This window comes from Miniopterus schreibersii (assembly GCF_964146895.1).
Source record: "Miniopterus schreibersii genome assembly, chromosome: 10".
Taxonomy (NCBI): domain Eukaryota; kingdom Metazoa; phylum Chordata; class Mammalia; order Chiroptera; family Miniopteridae; genus Miniopterus; species Miniopterus schreibersii.
Genome location: NC_138110.1, coordinates 7,833,792 through 7,856,558, shown reverse-complemented (window position 1 = coordinate 7,856,558; position 22,767 = coordinate 7,833,792). Strand labels below are relative to the sequence as shown.

Sequence of the window (22,767 nt, the reverse complement as noted above, 5' to 3'; positions counted from 1 at the left end):
AGTTTTCATTCCCATAATAATTTCTATTCTCTTCCAGAAAGGATAAAAAAAAAAAAAAAAAAAAAAAAGACTTACAAGATAGAGCTACAGAATCTCCCAGAAGGCTGTCCAAAAAGACAACAGGAGAACTACAAGAAAAGTGAAGGCATGAAAGGTAGTTCTAGATTGTGTAGGGCAGAGCAGAGCAAATTACTCCTCAACACTAAAAACAGCCATGGGTATTAAGACGCCTTATCTAGAGGCAGGGTGGCCAGGTTCAGAAGTCCAGAACGAGAAGCTCTTAAAGCTTTGAGAAAGAAAAATGCTCAGATTGCCCGGCCGGTGTGGCTCAGCAGCTAAGCAACAACCCAGGAGCCAGGAGATCGAGGTTCGATTCCCGGTCAGGGCACATGCCCGGGTTGCGGGCTTGATCCCCAGTAGGGGGTGTGAAGGAGGCAGCCGATCCATGACTCTCTCATCATTGATGTTTCTCTCTCTCTCCCTCTCCCTTCCTGTCTCTGAAATCAATAAAGATATATTTTAAAAATATGTGTTTTGTTTTTTTTTTAAAAAAAGCTCAGGTCAGCATACAACTCCACAGACAACACTAGATGGCAGCAAGATGGGAAAAAAATTTGTCAAGTTGTACAGAAATTATTTAAATAGAATCCTATACTTGCACTAGCATTCAATGGAAAAAGAAAAGCCAGTTGATTCAGGGTATCATACTTGAATTGTGTATACATCAGAAAAAACAGAAAGGAAGTGTGGGAAAAAAAGGACAACACACAAAATAAGATGAAAATCAAACTAAATGTAAGTACAACAAACATAAATGGGTTAAACTTCCGTTAAAATTTTCAAGAAGTCAGCTTAATGTGCTTAAGAGACCTAAGTAAAAATGACAGAGTAAAAAATGATAGAAAAACATTCTAGAAAAATGCTAAAAGCAGGAATATCAATTTTAATATAGAAATTGTGATGAACACTACTAGAAATTTCATATTAAAGAGGAGAGAAAACTCACCAAGCAGATGTGAATCAGACTTTTATGAATCTAACATGGTCTCACAAAAGGTTTTCAAAAAAGTCAACTGAAAGTTGTAGGACATATTTATTTTTAAATTTATTTTTACTGTTGAAAGTATTACAAATGTCCTTTATCCCCATTGATTTCCTCCCCCCTGCACCCCTCCCCCCAGGCCTTCACCACACTATTGTCTGTGTCCATGGGTTATGCATATATGTATATAAGTTCTTAGGTTAGTTTCTCCCCTCCACCCTCTTCCCTCGGAGATTCGTCAGTCTGTTCCATGCTTCCATGTCTCCGGATCTATTTTGTTCATCAGATTACACATGAGTTAGATCATGTGACACTTGTCTTTCTCTGTCTGGCTTATTTCGCTTAGCATAATACTCTTCAGGTCCCACCATGCTGTCTCAAAGAGTAAGGGAGTCTTTGTTTTTATAGCTGCATAGTATTCCATGGTGTAAATATCCAAGAAAATACTTGATATTTTAATCTTCTTGAACTTGCAGAGACTTGTTTTGTGTCCTAACATGTGGTCTATCTTTGAGAATGTCCCGTGTGCACTTAAGAATGTATACTCTGCAGCTTTGAGGTGAAATGTTCTGTAAATGTCAATTAAATCCATCTGATCTAGTATGTCATTTAGAGTAACTATTTCCTTGTTGATTTTTTAAAAAAAATGTCTTTATTGATTTCAGAGAGAGGAAGGGAGAGGGAGAGAGAGAGAAACATCAATGATAAGAGAATCATTGATCGGCTGCCTCCTGAATGCCCCCTACAGGGGATGGAGCCCAAAACCCGGGCATGTGCCCTGACCAGGAATCGAACCTTGATCTCCTGGATCATAGGTCAATGTTCAACCGCTGAGCCACGCCAGTCGGGTTCCTTGTTGATTTTTTTGACTAGAGGATTTATCCAGTAAAGTCAGTGGGGTGTTCAAGTCCCCTATTATGACTGTATTGCTGTCGATCTCTCCTTTGAAGTCCTCCAAAAGTGATTTTTTTTTGTTTTTTGTGTGCGTGTTTTTTCAGCCTGTTTGAGTTTTTTGTTCGGGGGGGGGGGGAGGGTCTCTTACAGGCAGCATATATTTGGGTCTTCCTATTGTAGAACATATTTTAAAACAATTTTTGTTCAAGAATCCAAACCAGATTACAAACCTCCTAGGGATGGACAGTGAGTGCCATGTATCAAAAATCCATAGCCTATCACTTTTAAGAAGAAAGTTTATAGACTTAAGTTCATTTGAAAAAAAAAGACAAAGCAAGTAAACCATATGCAAGTCAAGAAGCTAGAAGGAATAAAAGATTCCAGCACTTGATCAATAAAACCAAAACTGGTTGTTAAAAGGGGAGGTTTGCTCAAAAAGAGAAGATTCCAACAGACCAGGGTTTTCAATCTGCACTACTGCCATCTTGGGCAAGATAATCCTTTGCTGCGGGATAATCCTGTATACAAGATAATCCTGTACATTGTAGCATATTTAGCAGCATCCTTGGCCTCTCCCCACTAGATGCCAGTAGCACCTCCTTCCATAGCTGAGTCAAATATGTCTTCAGATATTGCCAAATGTCTCCTGTGGAAGGAGGGGTATAAAATCGTATCTGGTTGAAGACACAGACATTGGAAAGAGAAAGGGGCCTACTGATTGACAAAGTCAATCCCAACTATTAAGTAGAACTTCACCCCAATAAATTTAGAAGACTCGATGAAACGGATGCCGGTCTAGGAAGATACAAAATTACAAAGTAAAAGGGATCAATAGCCATGTAAAAAGTTGCCATGCCAGTGATGCACCCCGAAGCAAGTTGTTTACTCCCAGGAGAATTCTGCTTCCCTGCCCCTGTGACTGCAAGCTTGGGTGTGTGACGCTCTGCCCACTGAAATGCGATGAGTCACTGTTAGACAAAAGCTTTTACGAGTCAGTGTGTCATCTGTCACACTCGTTTCTCTTGCCCAAGATGACCTGTGACATTCCAGATGGTGGATTCTGAATTTGGGACTTGCAGATAAAATGCAGAGGGTCAAAGACCTTGTGTGGGAAATGACTGCCTTTTTGTTTCTAAAAACCTCTGAAATGTAGCCTTTCTTCCTGTTTTGAATGGGGTTAGCAGACCACGCTAATAATGGTACCTGAGACCCTCCTGAATAGACATGAGCCATGTTCTGACACTGCACTTCCTGCAGTTCTCAAAGTGTCATTTATGTTCATCATGGCTCCATAATGGAGGGAATTAGTAGACCAGCCAGGAGATCCTAACAGCTTCTCAGTGCTGCTGTGAATACTATCTGGGGGGGTGGGAGGGTGTCATTAAAATGCAGATTCGCCCTCCCTCCAGCTTTGAGATATAATTGAGATATAACATGTAAATTTAAGGTATACAACACGATGATTTAATATTTGTGTATATTGAGTGATTATTATCTAACCTTATTGTGGTAACACCTCCATCACCACCAATAATTACTTTTTTGGGGGGTGAGAACATTTGAGGTCTACTCTTAATGACTTTCAAGTCTATAACATGATACACTCTTATTAACTACGGTCACCTCCCTGTACCTTAGATCCCTAGAATGCATTCATTTTATAACTAAAAGTTTGTACCCTTTGATCAGTATCTCCCCATTTCTCAGGCTGCACTTATAAAAACAAAAAGTAGAATACAGTTTCTGACTCAGCAGGCCTGGGTAGGGCCTGAGATTCGGCATCTCTAACAAGCTCCCAGGGCATGCTGACATCTCTGGTCTTTACCACACTTTGGGTCTCAAGGATTTAGCATATTAAAATATCATACATTTAACTTTGATAGCAATTGTACTGAAATATAGTTTTCAATGTGATTTTACTACATTTATTTATTTTAGAATTTAAACATTTTGTTAAATTTATTGGGGTGACAATAGTTAATATGAACATACAGATTTCAGGTGTGGATTTCTAAGATCTGTATATTGCTCTGTGTGCCCACCACCCAAAGTCATATATCTTCTCCTGTCACCATATATTAAGACCCCTTTCACCCCCTAACCCCCACCCTCTGGCAACCACCACACACCTACATTTAAAAACATTATTCTGGAAAGGGTCCATAAGCTTCACAAAGTGCCAGGAGCCCACAGCAGACAAAAGGTCAAGACCGCCTTTATCTGGCATGTTCCAGACAGAGGCTGCCCTGCCAGCTGGGCCCTGGAGAAAAGCCACAGGCACAGAGCTGTGACTCACGGAGGGGGGTGGGGGAGACGATGGGATGAGCAGAGCAGCGTCCAGTTGCCATTGAGATCGGTAGTGTCATCTCGGCCTAATCTACACCCCATCTCCATCCTCTGGAAAAAGTCAAGCAGAGAGAGGGTGTAGGCACAGTCTATCAAACCTAGAAACGTTTCCACATTCAGTAACTGTTTAATAGCATAGGGAAAGAAAAAATGCCTCAACTAGCTTCATGAGAGATTAACTCGGATGTCAATCTGAAGAAGAAATACAAAGTGATATTACAAATGCAAATATTACAAATCAACCTCCTTTATCAGGGGAGAGAAATCCCACAGAACCACCTTAAAAGGAGCAAAGTATCTGAAATTCAGCCACCACTCTTGATTAAAGATGGTGACACCAGGGCCTTCCTTTTAGAGAAAGAATATAATGATAGCTCAGTTCCCCTGCTCCTCCTCAACCCCGACCTAGAGCACCTAGACCAGGGCGGGGGCATGTCCGGCCTGCGGGCCCCATATGGCCCGAGAAATCATTTGGCCTGGCCCTGCCATGGCAGCCGCAGGCAGGACCTGAAATTCAATAAATCTAGGAGCTTTTTCCATAGCTAATTCAAAAAACACACATACGTCTTTATTGATTTCAGAGAGAGGAAGGGAGAGGGAGAGAAATAGAACCATCAATGATGAGAGAATCACTGATGGGCTGCCTCCTGCAGGCCCCCAACTGGGGACCAAGCCCGCAACCCGGGCATGTGCTGACTGGGAATCGAACCTCAATCTCTGGGATCACAGGTCGATGCACAACCGCTGAGCCATGCCGGCTGGGCCATAGTTAATTTTTAAGTTGATAATTTTGTATGGCCCAAGAATGTTGTTATAAATATCCAAATGGCGCTTGGCAGAAAAAAGGTTCCCCACCCCTGACCTCGACCAAGGCACTCAAGATCAAGTAGAGGGACAGAAAGGAGAAAACTCATCATTTGTATACAATAGTCTACCCAGACAATGCAAAAGAAACAGACTTGGATTATTAGAGTAAATGAGAGGATAGCAAGGGGCCTGGAGAGATCACTCAAAATTCACTTTTATTGTTGTTAATTCTCACCTGAGGGTATTTTCCCACTGATTTTTAGAGTGGAAGGGAAGGAGGGGGAAAAGAGAGAGAGAGAAAGAGAGAGAGAGACACTGATGTGAGAAAGACACATCAATAGGCACAAGCCCCAACAGGGGCTGGAGATTGAACATGCAACCCAGATACGAGCCCTTGACCAGGAATTGAACCTGTAGCCCTTTGGTGGGAGGGTGGATGCTCTAACCACTGACCCATACCAGCCAGGGCTCAAATTTCATTCTAAAGCTGCTTCTGCTGCAAACCGCAACACACGAGCTGTCTGACAACCAGCGCTTGTCGGGAGGTCGCGTTGCAAACTTGATCCAGGAAGCACCATTTTGATTTGAAACAACAGACAAACTATGTCATTTTGTGAGCTGTTGTTTTTTGAGATCTGTATTTGGCAGAATGAACTATGTGAGCCTGTCATTTCAAGGAAAGTGACCGATACTGCAATGATAACATTTGAGCTCTAAAAATGAAAGTTGGGATTCCAGAGCATACATCCGCCACCCGTGGGCTTGCAGCTTCCTGGTTCTTAGAGTTTAAAAAGGAGATTGGTAACTTTAACAAGTGTTTTTTCCCCCTGTAGCATAATGAAATGAGTCAACATTTGGAAGAATTACATAAGTTGGTAAACCAGTGTTTCCCAAATGACCAATGCGTGACATGTTAAAAGTCAAGCTTGGGTGAAATCATTCAGAGCAGCAAACAGACCAATGGATTTAACTGAACAGCTTGAAAAGTTTACGGCTATGTGGCTGCAGATTCTACTTAGCCACTAATCTTTAAGAAACTACCATTTGCTGTGCTGTGGTCTGGTGCTCAAGAAAAATAATTATCTGAAAAGGCTATCAACGTACCCCTTGCCCTCCATTTCCAATCACAGGGTGGGCAAAAGTAGGTTTACAGTTGTTTGTATGGAAAATAATGCAGTAATTAATACATAATATGTAAGAATAAACTGTTCCACATACTCACAACTGTAAACCTACTTTTGCCCCCACTGAGGCCAGATTCTCTGAATATGCTTCAACCAAAACAACACATGACGATGGACTGTAGACAGACACAGCTGTGAGGATCCAGCAGACCATTAATCCAGACATTAGAGATTTGCGAAGGTATAAACAATGCTGCTTTTTGGTTTGGGAAATGCTTTTTATACAAGTGTCATGTTAATATAGAATGGGCTTACTGTTATTTTTAAATGAATAAATATTTCAAAGTTTCAGATTGCTAATGCCACAACTATAGGTAAAATAAAAACTCTTTGGGGGGGTCCTTCAGTTTTTAAGTGTAAAAGGATCTCAAAATAGTAGTTTGAGAATCACTGTTCTGCCTACTTGGCAAAGATCAGGCTCAAGTCTTAAATCATCACCCACACATACGTGGGCATCCCTGCCTACCACTTACAGCCGGGCCAGAGACACCATCTAACCATCTAGCCTACGCATCAGTTCTCTTGTCCTTTCTCTTGGTTAAGAGAACTTTCTCTTTGCAGCCTGGCACTTGGCCACACAGATTCAAAACTTCATTCACCCAAGTGATATGTGTAACTTCCAGGATGTCTTTAAGGTAGCAGTAAGCCATCTCAGATCATGCCAGTGAGAGTATATCCTTGTGATGTCAAAGGAACAATTAAGAGCCTCAGTCCCTGAAACCATGGGGCCAGCCACCACACTGAACTTGGACTGTGTTGCTGGACAGAAATACTCTGTTTTTAAGCCACCATTAGTTGGATCTCACTATTTCACTAACCACAAGGGATACTACTTCTGGGTCATGCCCTGTGGGAGAGAAGCTGTGAGACCCCAGGCCCCTCTCCTACTTTTTACTGGTTAAGAGATTCAGAGAACTGAAGCTGCTGCCTTGGACCCAGAGAAGTAGCCTAAGTATACATTTATTAAAGGAGCAATTGGCCTGCACCACATCTGCACCCCGACTCAGTGTACCCGCCAAGGACAGGGTCTTGCCTATACTTTCTGGACCCCCATCATGCTCTGTGTTACTCCAATAAAACATTAATCGAGGCCCTGCCTCTCTCTCTAGGTCCACCTGAGCATGCGGGGCCTGACGATGCTTCCTGTAGCGCCCTGTAGCGCCCGGCCTGTGCACTGCAGGCTTCTGGCAGCATTTTTGGCCCCCACCCACTAGATGGCAGTAGCACAGCCACAGTTGAGAACAACTGCTCCACAGTTACCCTCAGGGCAGTCACCTGAAGTTGCCTAAACCTGCCAAGTTGATGGGTCTCATTTTTGCTCGAATGGCTTCTGCAATTCGCATGACCTTACTGACACCGTCAACCCAGCGGCCTTGTCTCTCAAGATGAGGACCAACCATTCCTTTCACTGAGGGGCCTCTTGTGGTCCCCCCTTCCTGGGAAAAACTGACCCTTCATTCTCTTATTTCCATAGCACAATGCCCACGTCCAGAAAGCTGTCCTACTCATGGAGCTGCAGAGTTTTAGCTGGGCATATGGCTGCCCTTCTTGGAGCCACTTCCCAGGCCCCCCTGATGCTTGATGTGGCCAGGTCTGGGTTCTGCTCATATCCCACGAGCCACAAGGTTTGCTGCTTCTAGGGCACAGCCCAGGGGAGGGAGGCTGTGAGCCCCCTCCCCCTCCCCCTGGTTAAGGAATCGACCCGGAGATGAAGTGCTATGTTAAGGACGACAGAGCCAGTCTACCAGCTGTGGATCTATTGCTTCTTAAACTATATCTGAGAGAAATAAACCTGATAATGTTTAAGCCACTTAGTTTGGTTTCTGTAAGAGCAAAGAGACCAGTATCCTAACTCATACAGCCTAGTAGAGGGCCTACACTACAGACAAAGGTTGGCACAACTTTGTAAAGAGCCAGACAGTAAATATCTCAGGTTCTGTGCACCATCCCGTCTCTCCAGCAACTACTCAATGATGCCACTGCAGGGCCAGAGCAGCCACAGAAAGAAGGTAGACAAAGGGGCATGCCAGCAGGCTGCATCTGGCCCACGGGCCACAGTGTGCCGACCCTGGTTGTAGATCAGGGAATTCCTCTGCTCCAGCATCTTATTTCTCTGTGTTCTCAGCACACGGTTACACCTTGGAAAGCACCTTTAAGAAGCAACCTCACTGCTCTTATCTAAGGTTCCTATGGCTACAGGCCCCCCCTCTGCCAACCTCACCTCATGCCCATTTAAAAAACAACAACAACAAACATTATCTCAGTAAATTTCTGAGAAGCAGACTACCTGATTAGGTCTGGCTGAAGGTTTCTCACTAGGTTATAATTAAGATGTTGGCTGGACCAGCAATGATGTGAAGGCTTGACTAGGGCTGGAGGATCTGTGTTCAAGTTCACACAACCTCATACCCAATTTTGCTCCTTCCAAGCCTTGGCAGCTAGATCAAATCCCTCTAACATAGGTTCTTCAGCACTCCCCTCACCTCTGTCGCTATCATTTTTTTGCCTGTTTTTTACTTCTTAGGTCACAGCCCACCCCCCTGGACTGTTTCATGAGGCAGAGACCGTGATCTGTGCTGATCACCACCATATGCACAGCATTTAATTCGAACCCTTTCCTTGGGGTGGTGGTTTGTTTTGTTTAACACTAAAGTTCTGAGCCAATGAATGGACACCTACCCGTGTGGATTCGCAGATGGCGGTCCAAATCTTTCATGCCATGGACAGTTTTGAAGCGGCAACCTGGAAGAGAAGGAAATACCCAGAGCTTCTTAAAATATAACCTCAGGAAGGAAGGTACTATGAACTGAAGTCCTGGTGAGGCCCGCGCTCGGCACTGCTGCCCCCCAGGACCCAGAGGGGGCGAGCGCACGGGGATCCGGGGAAGCGCGTTCCGCTGGGTCCCGGCAACGGGGCCACGGCGCTCGGCGCGCTCCTGCTCCTGCTCCCCCCTCCCGCTCCCCCCCTCTCCCTCCTGCTCCCCCTAACCTGGGTAGCAGCAGTTGAAAGTCCTCTCTCCAAGGGTGGCCGTTTGTTCCTTTGACTCGGTGGGAGGAGCCGCGACAGGGGCCTTCTCAGCATCACTGCTGTCGGTGGAGGGACAAGTTGACTTTGGAGCATTGTTATCTAGTTCTGAAGCTGAGATGGAGACAAAAAGAAGCGTCACTTAATCTCTCAAATATAACCACCACGGCAAGTCTTATCATGGAGCAGGTGCGGGCTTACTCCATACTCCACCTCCCCTCATCACCTCTCCAAAAACCCCAAAACGTTAAAAACTGACGTACATCCTGGTCTTACTAAAGTCACCTTTCTCTAATGACCAATTTCCAGGAGATACAGGGGGTGAAAGAACATGGAATCATGACGGGGACGCGGCTGGCAAGATCCAGACAGTAAAACTTGGCAAAAGTGCTTCTCAAAGACCTAGTTTGTAAGATAATTTCTGATCCATCACAGGCCACTATTTCATAAAAGGTAATAAACACAAATTAAGAGAAAAGTGAAATAAGACAAAAACAAAAGCCCAGATGTTATTAGAACAGAACGCTGGATGTCATGGCGATGTCAAACTATTTTTAAATGCTTACTCTCAATTTCCTGACTGACTTTGTCTCAATTCAGTAACAGGTCACAGACCATGATTCAAGCACCACCAGAGGATCTCCAGGACAAAATGCAGGCATTTCAACAGATAACTTGGAAGATGGGGGGAAGCCAGGGGCTAAAAGACTTGAGGTGATGGTCTGTAATGTCAGGATTTTGATTCTGATTTAAACATATTATAAAAGTATTTAAGCGTGGCTGGTGTGGCTCAGCCACAGAACATCAACCCAGGAACCAAGAAGTCACCAGCTCAATCCCCATCAGGTGCCTGAGTTCAGCCTCGATTCCCAGTAGGAGGCATGCAGGGGGCAGCCGATTGATGTTTCTCTTTCATCGATGTTTCTATCTCTCCCTTCTCCCTTCCTCCCTCTAAAAATCAATAAAAACATATTAAAAAACAAAACAAAAACCCATTTAAGACTGTGAGAAGGTGAACCCTAAGTGAAGGTTTCATGAGGGATTTTTTTTAAGGTGTGAAGATGGAATTAGTTTTTAAAACATTCTCATAGTTTAGGGATGAATATTTGTAAGTTGCATATATGTCTGATTTGCTTCAAAATGATCCAGGGCAGGGAACAGTTGTAGAGAGGAAATAAGACTGGCCACGTGTCATTCATTGTTGAAGCCCAGCTACAGGTACAAGGGAGCTCATGTCATTCTATTTTTAGTAAGGTTGAACCATGTGCAATCAAGGTTTTCACGGGTCTACATGCTCAGATAACAATTTTATATGGTTTGATCTAAATATATAGTTTTTAAAATTTCTATAACAAAGATTAAATACTCCAAAAGAGGTATTAGCCATATCTGAAGTCTTCAAAAAAAAAAAAAAAAAAAAAAGAGCTTGACTAATTTATGAATTATAGGCCAAGGTCTGGGATTTTTGTTTGCCCAAGTACAGAAGGTTGATTCCATTTGCCTTGAGGGTTTATCAAGGTAAACCTTCTCTTTGGGACACTGTGCAGCACATTGGCAAGGGCTTCAGTTCTAGGCAGAGAGTTTGCTTAGGACACTACTAGCTGTGTGCCTACTGACAACTAACTTAACCTTTCTGAGCCGAAGCTTACTTATCTGTGAAAAGGAATCGCTGGCCTGTCTCAGGGTTGTTAAGAGATGGACAATGTATATTCTCAGCTGGAGGTCCCTTAACAGGGTCTGAACAAGTGACCCAGTCCTGTGGCTCTCCACTGGGGGTCATTTTGCCCCCAGGGAACATTTGGTGATGCCTGGGGACATTTTTGATTGCCAGGATCACGTGCATGAGAGTGGCGTCTAGTGGGTAGGACATCCTACAAGGCACAAGATGGCCCCATACCTGGATCAGCATCACCTGAATTATGAGTTAAATGTAATTTCCAGGGGGCGGGTGTTAGGGTAGACTCTAGGAGCCTGCATTTTAAAGTACTCCCCGAGTGACTGTCATACTACTCTAAACCTTTGCTACTCAAAGAGTGGTCCACAGAGCACTAATGTCAGCATAACTGTGAGCTAGTTAGAAATGCAGAACCTCAGGCCTCATCCAAGACTCCAGGCCACTGTCAGAAGCAACCTGCACTTTAACAAGATCCCTAGGCAACTGCTCTGCACATTAAAATTGGAGCAGCACAACTCCAAGCCCACGCTTCCCTAACACGCGTGCATCAGAATCACCTGGAGGGCTCGTTAAGACAAGGTGTCTTGGGCTCCACCTCTCGAGTTCCTGATTCAGTAGGTCTGGAGTGGAGCCGGCAATTTTTCTAACAAGTTCTCAGCTGCTGCTGCTGCTCTGGAGGCCACACTTTGAGAACTTCTGCGCCGTAAGGATGGACAATGACTCAGAGGCGATTCTCAAGGTCACAGGGCTAAAGGTTTTCAGCTGACCAGAACCCATACTTGCCGTATCTGAAGCGCATCACCATGCCACTCAGGGGAAAACCCCAAACCTGTACTACTTAGCAATTCCCATTTTAAAAAGAAACCCATCAAACTCTTGAGTATTTTAACCCCACAGAAACCAAGTAAGACTGAAAAGCTGAAATCTAAGCAAGAGGTTGTAAGCAGAGTGGTTTAGGGATCAGACTGGGAAGCCAGCTAGTCAGTTTCAAAATCCAGTTCTATCGTTACCTGTGTGGCCCTAGGTAAGTTACTCAACTTCACTGTTCCTCAGTTGCCACACCAGTGAAGTGGGATTTAGCTCCTAACTTGTAGGTTTACAGGAAGATTATTAAATTTAGTGTAAGTTTACAGGAAGATTATTAAATTCAGCATCTGTAAAACAACCTTGTACATAAGTCAGCACTAGATAAACATTGGCTTTATTCACTGGAGTTTACACATGTGAGCCACCAGATTCTTGGAGAGGGAATTGCACTGTGCAATGCAAACTTCAAAATAGGCAGAAGGGAGGTGGATGGGTTCAGGTTATCAGAAAACTGTCCAACAGCTATCAAGGGCCACCCAGGTAGAATGTAAGGGAGGGGCGTGAGGGACTTCCCAAAGAGACTTCCTTCACCTGTAGACATCCAGGGAAGCCCATTCTCCTGGGACAGGTACAGCTGGGGCAGAGAGAGACCCTTCTAGCGTGAAAGGGGGTGGGGGGCACACATTTTAATTAGAACCTAGTTTAGCACAGTGGACATTTTTTAACCTTTTGAGAAACTGATGTTATTTTGTAAGGTTGTTTTCCTGCCCCTCTGTTATTTCTTTTTTTTTACTGGCAGTGATTCAAGCCTACCAATTGACCTACTCCATTATACTTCCTCCAAAAGTGACTCTGGTCACAAAGCCATTTATTTGCAAGAGTAGCCCAAACTAAAAAAAAAAAAAAAAAAAAGCAAGCCTCTTGGTCGGCACCACAGACGTAAAACACAGGTGAAAACACCCCATTAGTTGTAAGGCTGCATTTCCTCTGCTCCGGTGGCTGGTGCTGAGGTGTGTTTGGGGGAGTGATTCTGATTGTGCCCTGCTCCTGCAGGGGCACCCCAGTACTGCACAATACAGAACACCCTACCCAATGCCTTCAAACACAGGGCACGGCTTCAGGACCAGGGCTGCTTGCAGGAAAAAAGAGTCTTCAATAATTCCTTCCCCCTAAGGATTCAACATCCCCAATAACTCCTCAATTCCTCTTTCAGAGGATCAGCCCCCACCCCAGAAAGACCCTCCTTGTCCAACTACCTGTCCCCATTCTAGGCGTTGGGCACAGAGGTAGTTACGGCATTTTGGTTATGGCAGTTCACGCAGCCAAGCTTTAGTTTCAAATACAAACTATAAATTTAGGAGTGGCCTGGTTAAGATTTTTCTCCTAGGCCACCTCCTTGGGAGTGCATGGTCATCCAAGCAAGCTGCTGGGGATCTGAGCCTTCCCAGAGGAAAGGCCCGAGGGCCCCCTGCCCATGAAAATGCAGGGAAAGGGGAAAAAACAGTTAAAACTCCTCTGGCTACTTCCTTCCAAAGAAAAAGGGGTCAGCTAGCCGGCGGGGGGGGGAATCAAGCAGCAACCTACCTTGTCTTAATGCGCGCCACAGCGTCAGAAAGGGAAGCGCTTCAGAAATGCAGATTCCAAGACCTCACCCCACCCCCGACATTCCAAGGGGTGGTGTGGGGGATGGGCCCCTGAGAGTAGCCGCAGGAATGTGACCAGTTGGCAAAGCTCCCTACTACCCGAAGGCGCCGGCTCCAGGGGCCTCAAGGTGAGAAATATTGTCCCGAGGTGTTAGGGGAGCCGAGGGTCTTTCCGCTCCGCCGGGACCCCTGCAGCCAAGTGGCGCTCGAGGGGAGCCTGGTAAGTCTGACTGTGGCACCGCCCTGAGACGACATCCCCTCCCCAAAACCGCTCCGCTTCTCCAGGGTAAACGGCCAAGTCCTCCAGGGTAAACGGCCAAGTCCTCCAGGAGCCCCGGCGCCCCCATCACCTCTCCGACCTCATCGGACCCGCGTCAGGGTCCAGCGCGCTGACGCCCTCACCTCTGAACTCGCCGCTCCCTCGGCCTGGAATGCCCTGCCCCGGGCCATCTCCGCGGCGCGCCCCTCACAACCTTCAGGGTTTGACCCACTCTGCCTCTCCGCGAGGCCTGCCCTGGACAACGGGTTTGAAAGGCGCCGCTGCCCCCAGAACTGCCTCCACTACTTTTAGATGCTCCCCCCCCCCGGGCGCACCCCTAAACACCCAGCGCTCCCGGGCCATCAGCTCCAGCAGAGCCGGGATTTCGTCCCCCTGGTTCGCTGCCGCGTCCCTCTCTAGCACTCAGCCCCGCGTACCCGCCGGGGCTCAGACATTCCCCCGATATTTCTCCACCCTCCGGAGAGCCGCCGGGCGCGCGGGTCTCAGCGCCTCGGTGCCAGGCGCGCAGCCCAAGCCCAGCGCCCGGGAGCTCGGGGGCCCGAGTCCCGGCCGACGCACCCCGAAGACAGCCTCGGAAGGGGTCTCCGAGCCTCCTGGCAGCGGATTGGGAGACGCACCGCCGGGTACTAGCGTTTGGGGGGAGTGGCTGAAGTCCGGGCAGACAGCGGAGTAACTTACCCCGGGAGGGAGAATTTACAAGGTGGGGGGAGGGGCCGGGGCGCCGAGGCCGAGCCCCGAGACGCGTGTCGGAAGCTTCACCCACTCTCCCACGCCCGGTGGCGGAACCACGCACCCGCGCGAGTCCGGAAACACCCGAGAAACAGCCTCCAGCCCTCCGGCGGGGCGCCCGCAGCGCTACTCACCCGACTGCCCGGCCGCCGCCAACTCGGGGCGCGCAGGCTCCGGCCGCGGCTCGGCGCAGGGGAGGTGCTGGGGCTTGGTCTGCTTGCGCCGCGACATGGCGAGGCTCCGCGCGCCCGCCGGTCCCCGCCAGTGGCCTACTTCATCCACCCGAGTCTCCAAGTTCGGAAATTACGCCCCCCTCGGCCGGAGCGCGCATGTCCGGGCGCTTCTGCTCCTTGGAGCTGCGCGGTTTATCCCGAGTCCCGCCGGCCGCCTGGCCCGCAGCCAAGGCCGCGGGGTCCTGCGGGGAGCGGCCCGCGGCCTCCCGGGCCCCACCGAGCCGGAGCTCGTTAGAAATGCAGACTCTCGGGCTCCGCCCCAGACCCGCGGCATCAGAATCTGCATTTTAACGAGCTCCCCAGGTGATTCGCATGCACATTAAAGTTTGAGAAACCGTGTGCGCATTTTAACAAGATCCCAAGGTGATTCGTGTGCCCATTAAAATTTCAGAAGCACAGCTCTCCTCCAACTTTAACGTGCGCAGGAATCACTGGGGATCTCGTTAAAATGCAGATTCTGACTCAGTGGGTCTGGGGTGCGGCCTGAGCTCCTGGATTCCTAACGAGCTCCGGGGAGATGCCCTGGCGGCGGCTGAATGGGCCGCGCTTTCGGATTCTGACTTAATTGGCCTGGACTGAAACCCGGGCACTTGGGGCGGGGGGGGGGGGGGGTTGTTTTTAAAGCTCCCCAGGTTATTGGAGAGGTAGCCAAGGTTGAGAGAGGCACGACCTCCGCTCGTGGCTCTCTCGACCTTGGCTCCATGTTCGAGTTTTAAATGACGCCAGAGTGTCCCCAACTGCAGGGTGAACCACTGTTCCTGGAGAAGCCGATTAAAAACACAGATTCCGAAGGTTTTGGCTTCGGGCGGCGGCGCCCGGGAATCTGTATGTCTACACAGCCAGGCCCCGAGTCTGAGGCCACACGCGAGCCGGGAGATTAGCCTTCGGGCCCGGGGCGCGGGCCCCGCCCCGCAGGTGACTGGGGCGTGGTCCTCCGGGGGGGGGGGGTGAGCTAATTGGCGTTCGTGCTCCGACTGGCTGCGCCTTTGATGAGACCCGAGGGGTGCAGGGGAGAACCCCTCCTTGCACCAGGTGAACGACGTCCTACGGGGAGCTGGAAAGCCACCTCCACCCCCCAGGTGTGCGCCCGCTCCCGGTGGAGCTGCTGCGGAAGGCGGGGCCGCGCGCCGAGCTTGCCCCAACCTGAGAATCACGTGGAGCCTTATTTCAAAAGACCCAGGTTCAGCTCTGAATCCGCCGCGGGCCTGGGAACCTGTATTTCTGACATTGCTGCGGGGGTAGGGCTGCCCCGTGGGGTTCCGCAGCGTCCTGGAAAAACGCCGGCTGGGAGGTTACTGAGGTTGGCCAACCCTAGGGGACCGCCTGCGAGAAGGGCATTTTTCTGTTTCTTAAAAACTGAGCTGTTTTTCTCAACCTTCCTGTTGATTTTCAAGCTGTGAATTGATTCTAGAGATATCTGTGTAATGCGAGGTGAAGTCCCTGGGGGTTGAATTAAAAATAAATATATTTAAGTAATTTTAAAGTTTTCTTTGGGACGTGTGTACATGTAGCTACACATAAACGCAATGCCATTTGAAAACATCCGTATGTGCTTGGGTATCTTGGGTCTCCTTCTGGAATGTCTCGATGGGACAGTGGTTGCCTCTGGGGAAGCTGAAAGGGGAAGGACACCCAGCTTGGAGGATGGGTGACATCTGACACCCTTTATACCGCCTGAGGCTTGGACCTGTGTGTTTGCGTGCATGAGCTCTCAGTACTCTCCAGCTCAGGGACGTACAATAGGATCAATCAATCCTTGCTACAGGGCACCTTGTCCTTACTGATCCATCACTGGCCTGTATTTGGTTGCTTGTTTGTTCTTAGTTTTGGGTGGTGGTTTCCCTGGTGCTTTCCCACATTTATTAGATTACTAAGATCATCTAAATTGCCATCACCGGCATTCATCCATTTTGACTGGTGTGTAATATTCCATGGTGCGAACATACCAGAGTTCATCCATCTGCTCTCCTGTTGATGGGCATGTGGGTTGTTTCCTGGTCTCTGCCATGTGTATAGTGTGACTCTCATCTATGATCTGTCTAAAAAGTGTCCGAGTTTCTTAAGTGAATGTCCACACTGGTTGAATTGTAGGTGACTAAGAGATAATGGCACACGTTTATCTCTGCCCAGCAGTGTAAGAGATACTGTGGAGCCACATGCTGTCTTAATTTTTGCCAATCAAGTTGATATATGGTGATATTTCACCATGACCTTGCATTGTCCCTGCGTGCAATGTTTTAGTAAAAAAAAACAAGTAAAATTATTCATGTTTTTCACAAATGTGACAGCAACTGATTAAGTTGGTTTCGTTTTTCGAAGGCACTGTTTTACTATTTTACACTACATGCACTCACAGTTGTGGTGCTAAATTAAGTTTACTGCTGTGTTTGGTTTTAATGGCTTGATTTCAAGGGTCATAATTGAAAAATTGAAAAACCTATAACTCACAGGACATAGAGATCTAAGCGAAAGCAAGGCATCATTGGCTATACTTAATAAGTTAGGATTCTCGTTTCATCCCATTCACCAATTAAAATTGACTAGTCTTTTTTTTTTTCTTTCCTAAATCCAGCTTGTAAATTTTCACCTTCCCTGATAATCGGTCTGGGGCTTTTGCAAGTTCAACTGAAGAGGGTGCATCATATCTTTAACTAGTGGATTTCAAACTCATGGAGGCTCTTTATTTGGAAGATGTTTAGATAGATTAGAAATTCTGTTGCTAAGTTTAAACACGCAGATACGGGTGTTTGTCGTAATTTTAAGCAGCAGGATCAAGGGGTCAAGGGGATCTAGGCCAAACATGCATTTCAAAATACTTTTTCCACAGGACGTTTCTCTTGCAAACTAGTTACTTCTTCATTCTTTATATATCACCTTTATCTCGAATTTTTTTTTAAAAAATGGTTGTTAGGTCGTCCCCTTTCTTCATGGAGAAAGTCAATAAATTTTCAATGCTTGTCACTTTGTACAAGAAAAATGGAGAATACTTGTAATTTTGATAACTCTTAAGTATTTTGCCAAGACATAAACAGTGCACCTCTGAACTACACAAAAGATTGTCCTGGCCACACTCTACACCTCTTTACAAAGCACAAGGAAGACCCAGAGGCAGGACTATGTGAGAACCAGGTGCAGGCATGGAGCCAGGCTGACTTAGGATCCTGGCTCTGTTGCCCTGGGACCTGGAGAAAGCTGCTTCGCGCCCCACTTTCTCATCAATATAATGGCAACACAATGCCTAGGGTGGTTGGGAGGATCGGTTCATGTGTATAAAGTCCAGAGCAATGCACAGGACAGAGGCAGTACTCTCTAGGTGCTAATTATTATTTACAACGATAGGGTAAGAGTTACAGCTACCTATAATAATAACTAACGCTCATCTAGAATTGGTGCTTGCAATGAACTCTGCACAGATGCTGTTTTACATGGAAATAAACTGAACGAAAACAAGCCTGTGTTGACGTTACTCAGTCCCTCTGAATTGCATGTTTCTCATGCTTTCTATGCCAGTTTATGTATATATAAATATATATATGTGTGTGATTTAATACTATGCATTTAACATTGCTCAAGTAATTGCTTTATTTTTCAAGAGAAGTAGATAAAAATAAATTGTCCCTCTGGTTGTCCTGGGCCTCCTGGGGGTGGGAGCACCTTGCCTGGCTCATGTTCCCTAAGCCACCTCATTTGACTTCGCATCACCACTACTATTCTCCACTACAGGACTGAGCGAGTAGATGTTTATCCAGGTACAAATGGTTCCCAAATGGGGTATACATCTAGGCAGAAGCTAATCTTATTTCTTCATCAGCGGGGAATTAATTTATTTGTTCATCTGATAACAATGTTTTGTGCCCACGTGACATTCTGGGTCTGTTCAAGTGTTGGATACAGAGTGATCTGCAAGACCAACAAGACCCAGCAGGGCAGTCAGAGAAGGAAGCAATGAAGAATGAATGAATGAATGAATGAATGAATGCACAAGGTCATTTCAGATAACAGTGGGTGCCGCGATCAAGATGAAAGGGGGTGGTGTGATGGAGACACACTGATGGTGGGGGGGGCGGGTACCTGAGTTTGGCCAGAAGGGACCTTTGAGCTAAAACCTGAATACGATAGGCAGCCATGAAAAGAACCAGGGAGATGGCATTCCTGGGACAGCAAAGGCTCGAAGGAGATCAGCTTTGTGTTCTAAGCAAAGTAAGAAGATTCACTGACTAGCTGGTTCCCAGAAAAGAAAAATCTGGCTCGCAAAATTTGGAAAAAAAAAAAAAAGTCCAAGCTCACTTATGATTAAAGACATGCAAGTTGAAATAAATTGAAATACTGTTCTATATCCTGTCTGAATAAAAAGATTAAACACATTTTAGTACAGGTGAGCACATGCCAAGATCCAGCTATTCCTCCCCCACACTTACCATGCACGAGGCTCACCTGGGGACCTTGTTAAAATGCAGGTTCTGACTCCAGGGTGCCTCCGAATTTAACATGGACACAGATCACCTGGGGACCTTGTTAAGCAGCAGGTTCTGTTCTCGGTGCTGCTCACACTTAAACGGGCAGAGGAGCGACCTGGAGATCTTGTTCCATGCGGATTCTGGGCAACAATCGTGCAGGTGTTTGGCCTCACTAATTACAAGGGAGTGAATATTAAATAGCCATAAATTCCTCTCTTTGTTTTTCTCCTACCAGATCAATGAAAATTAAGAAGGCTGATAACATCTACTGTTGGCAGGAGTGCAGGGAAACTGGTCTTCTAATGCGTTGCCAGTGGGAGCGCGGGTGTTTATAGCCGCTTTGGAAGGCGACTTGGCAATAATTTTTAAATGTGCCCCGTCAATGATGTAGCAATAAATTCTCTTTTCCACCTACTCTTCTCCAGAGACACATCTTCGCATGCGCACAAGGGAGCGTGTCTGAGGGTGTTTGTTACACCGTTGCCATAGCAAAAAACCCGAGAAACAAAGTAAATGCCCAACTGCAGGGCAGTGGGGAGAGGGGCCGAGGGTGAGCCCCGCCGCAGAATGCCAGGCAGAAATCCGCCGGATTTCTGCACGCAGCACGGCAGAGCGCCGGGGACACCGCACCGTTCCCCCTACATAGGAACACATTCAAGTCCACATGTTTCCCACGGCGAAGCATGAAAACCCAGAACAAAGCGGTCCTGGAGGCAACGCACTGGCTGTGTTAAGCGGGGTGGGGTGCAGGAGTAGCTTGCGGGGCAGAAGGACCTAAATTTTCCGCGTGTATTTAAGAGAATATTACCCTTAGTAATACTTCCTTTAAAAAAACAACACCCAGTGAATGTATACACATTGCTTTATAGTTAAAAAGTGATAAATAACTAAATTGTGGCTCCATCATACAATGGAATTAATTCTATATGACCATAAAAAAGAGTAATATATTTCTGTGTGCCCTGGGAGGGAATATTCGCCAAGATCTATAAGTGAAATGCGCAAAGGGTAGAAGAGTACACAAATTATGCTGTTGTGTGTATGAATATGTTTCTGTAAATACATAAAGATCTAACAGCAGCTCTCTCTGTAAAATTCAATGTATACAGGGTTTGGCAAAAGTAGGTTTACAGTTGTAAGTACATGAAACGAGAGCTTATCCTTGTATTATTATTTATTAATTATTGTGTTACTTTCCACATGAACGACTCTAAACCTATTTTTGCCCCACCCTGTACATGCACGCACTTGTGAATGCAGAGGAGACCAGGGACCAGGTCACGGTAGTTACCCGTGAGGACAGGACACTGATATTTGTGATGCATTTGTCTGAGTGACCGACATCTTGCTATGTACCCTTTTGCAATCTTTCAAGTTTTAAAAATGTGATAAAATCATAAAATTTGGCACACATACAGGAGTGTATAAAACATAAATGTGCAATTTAAGTAATAAAACTAGAACTCATGTAACCACAAACTTTAGTTCTAGAGCAGGGGTGGGAACTGCTTTTCTGCCAAGGGCCATTTGGATATTTATAACATTATTCGTGGGCTATACAAAATTATCAACTTAAAAATTAGCCATGAAAAAGGCTCCTAGATTTATTGAATCTTGAGTTCCCCCGGCTGTTGCCTTGGCAGGGCCAGGCGAAATGATTTCGCCGGCCGGATGTTCCCCACCCCTGCTCCAGAACATTCTTTGTACCCAAGAAACCCTTCACATGTTCCCATCCATGAGCTTTTCCTTCCTTCTGCCACCTCGTTCCACTATTTCTCATTTGCATAATTATTATTTAAAAATAAGTTTTGTCACCCCAATAATATGTTGCTGAGTGTGGCCACTTTTTGAACGATCTGAGTAATTTCCCTGCACTTCTTTAAGTTTGTGAGATTGGACAGGTTGCTGCAGGCAGCTGTAGCTGGTTCATTTTCACTCTCACGTGACCCCCGTTGTATGAATACACCACATTTCATCTACACCTCACTGCCAATGGGCGGTTTCCAATTTGGTCATTATGAGCAAAGTAGCTATAAGCATTCTTGTACAGGTTCCCTGACTCACGTAGGAAAGTTTCTTTACGCCCAGGATCCAAATTCAACAAGATCTCCAGGTCCTCCTTCTGCCCATTAAAGTCTGAGCAGCACACAAAGCAGAATCTGCTTCTTAACAAGGTTCCCTGGTGACCTGGACGCCTGTTACACTTTGAGACATGCTGGAGTCAGAATCAGCATTTTAACAAGATCCCCTGGTGCTTCTCATGCATGGTGAGTGTGAGAAGCAGTGTGAGGGAGGAATAGCTGGATCACAGCATATGCTCCGGTTCAACCTTCCTAGGAGATGCCAAATTATTTTCCAATGTGGCTATATCAACCCCCATTCCCATCAGCACATATAACCTTTAAAGTGAAAAAAAGGAAACTGGTTTAAAAGCCACTAGGGCACAGTCTGCAATAACCAATATACAAATCTTCACTTCTTCCTCCTCTGTCCTTTCTGCTCCTACCCCCAGTCCCTCTCCCAAATCTGAAATGAAGAAATGAAATACTGGAAGGGGCTACTGTGTGAGCAACAAAGTAGATCAGGGCCTTTATTTATAAAGAAAATAAACAGCCTCCATTCACCTGCTGGCTCCTATAGGTTAGGAAGTTCCTGAACTGTAAAGGAATATTGTACAAGAATAGGAATTTGAAGACTATAGATCTGGGGCAGGGGTGGTGGCCTGAGGTGGTCAGTTGTTTTACCTCCTCTTGAGAAAAATAAGTTTCCGATTCCTTTCTAGCATCACTGAGATCGTCATTTTCCATGTCTTATGCCAGAGTTTCCCTGACTCTGACATCTTCTTTTAGGGTTTGTTCCAGGGACATTCATTTAACAAACATTAATTGGGTTCCATCATGGGTGTGAGGCGTTATGCTAAACTCTAGGAACGCAACAGCAAGCCTTTAAGGGAGTCACAGAGTAATCAGAAAGAAAAATAAGTGAACAAGACAGTGCAATAAAGGTTCACACAGTAGTCAGGCAAAGCTTCCTGCAAGAGGCAGATTCATAACCCCAGATGTATAGGTCTTGGGCAGGCAAAAAAGTGAGGTGAGGGGGGTTGCAGGCAGAGGGGATAGCTTGTTCCAAGACCAGGAGGTAAAGAGATGGCACTTTTGAGGAACCTCAGTCTTGCTGTAGGGGGGTGGAGTGCCGGAGATAAGGTGAAGGAGGTGGGTGAGAGGTAGAGGCAAGTAGGATATGATTAAACCATTTCCAATTGCTCCTTTCCCTATTAAACCTCAGACACATCCAAAGGCCAATCTTAGGCTGGTCTGGAAAGTTACTTTACCTCTCCTTACCTGGGAAGCAATAAAGCGTAACAATGGTGATGGTAATGGTAATGAAAAGAGTGACTATGCCCAGCCAGGCATGGCTCAGTGGTTGAGCATCGACCTAGGATCCAGGAGGTCACAGTTCCATCCCAGGTCAGGGCACATGCCCGGGTTGCAGGCTCGATCCCCAGTGGGAGGTGTGCAGGAGGCAGCCGATCAATGACTCTCTCATCATTGGTGTTTCTATCTCTCTCTCTCCTTCTCCCTTCCTCTCTCTGAAAATCAATAAAGATATATATATATATATATATATATATATATATATATATATA

At 46.3% G+C, this 22,767-nt stretch overlaps 2 protein-coding genes across 3 annotated transcripts in view; both read right to left on the bottom strand.

The window, feature by feature from the left end:
• ZFP64 (ZFP64 zinc finger protein) overlaps positions 1-22,767 on the bottom strand; it is a 66,132-nt gene that overhangs the window by 6,745 nt on the left and 36,620 nt on the right. For both annotated transcript variants that reach the window (XM_081149688.1, XM_081149689.1), the window contains exons 6-7: positions 9,262-9,411; positions 8,953-9,015 (exon numbers count right to left, since the gene is read on the bottom strand). In XM_081149688.1, coding sequence (XP_081005814.1) covers positions 8,953-9,015; positions 9,262-9,411 — 213 coding nt within the window. The remainder of the gene's footprint in view (positions 1-8,952; positions 9,016-9,261; positions 9,412-22,767) is intronic.
• Positions 1-22,767, bottom strand: part of SALL4 (spalt like transcription factor 4) — a 240,657-nt gene that overhangs the window by 203,559 nt on the left and 14,331 nt on the right. The gene's annotated exons all lie outside the window — the stretch shown is intronic.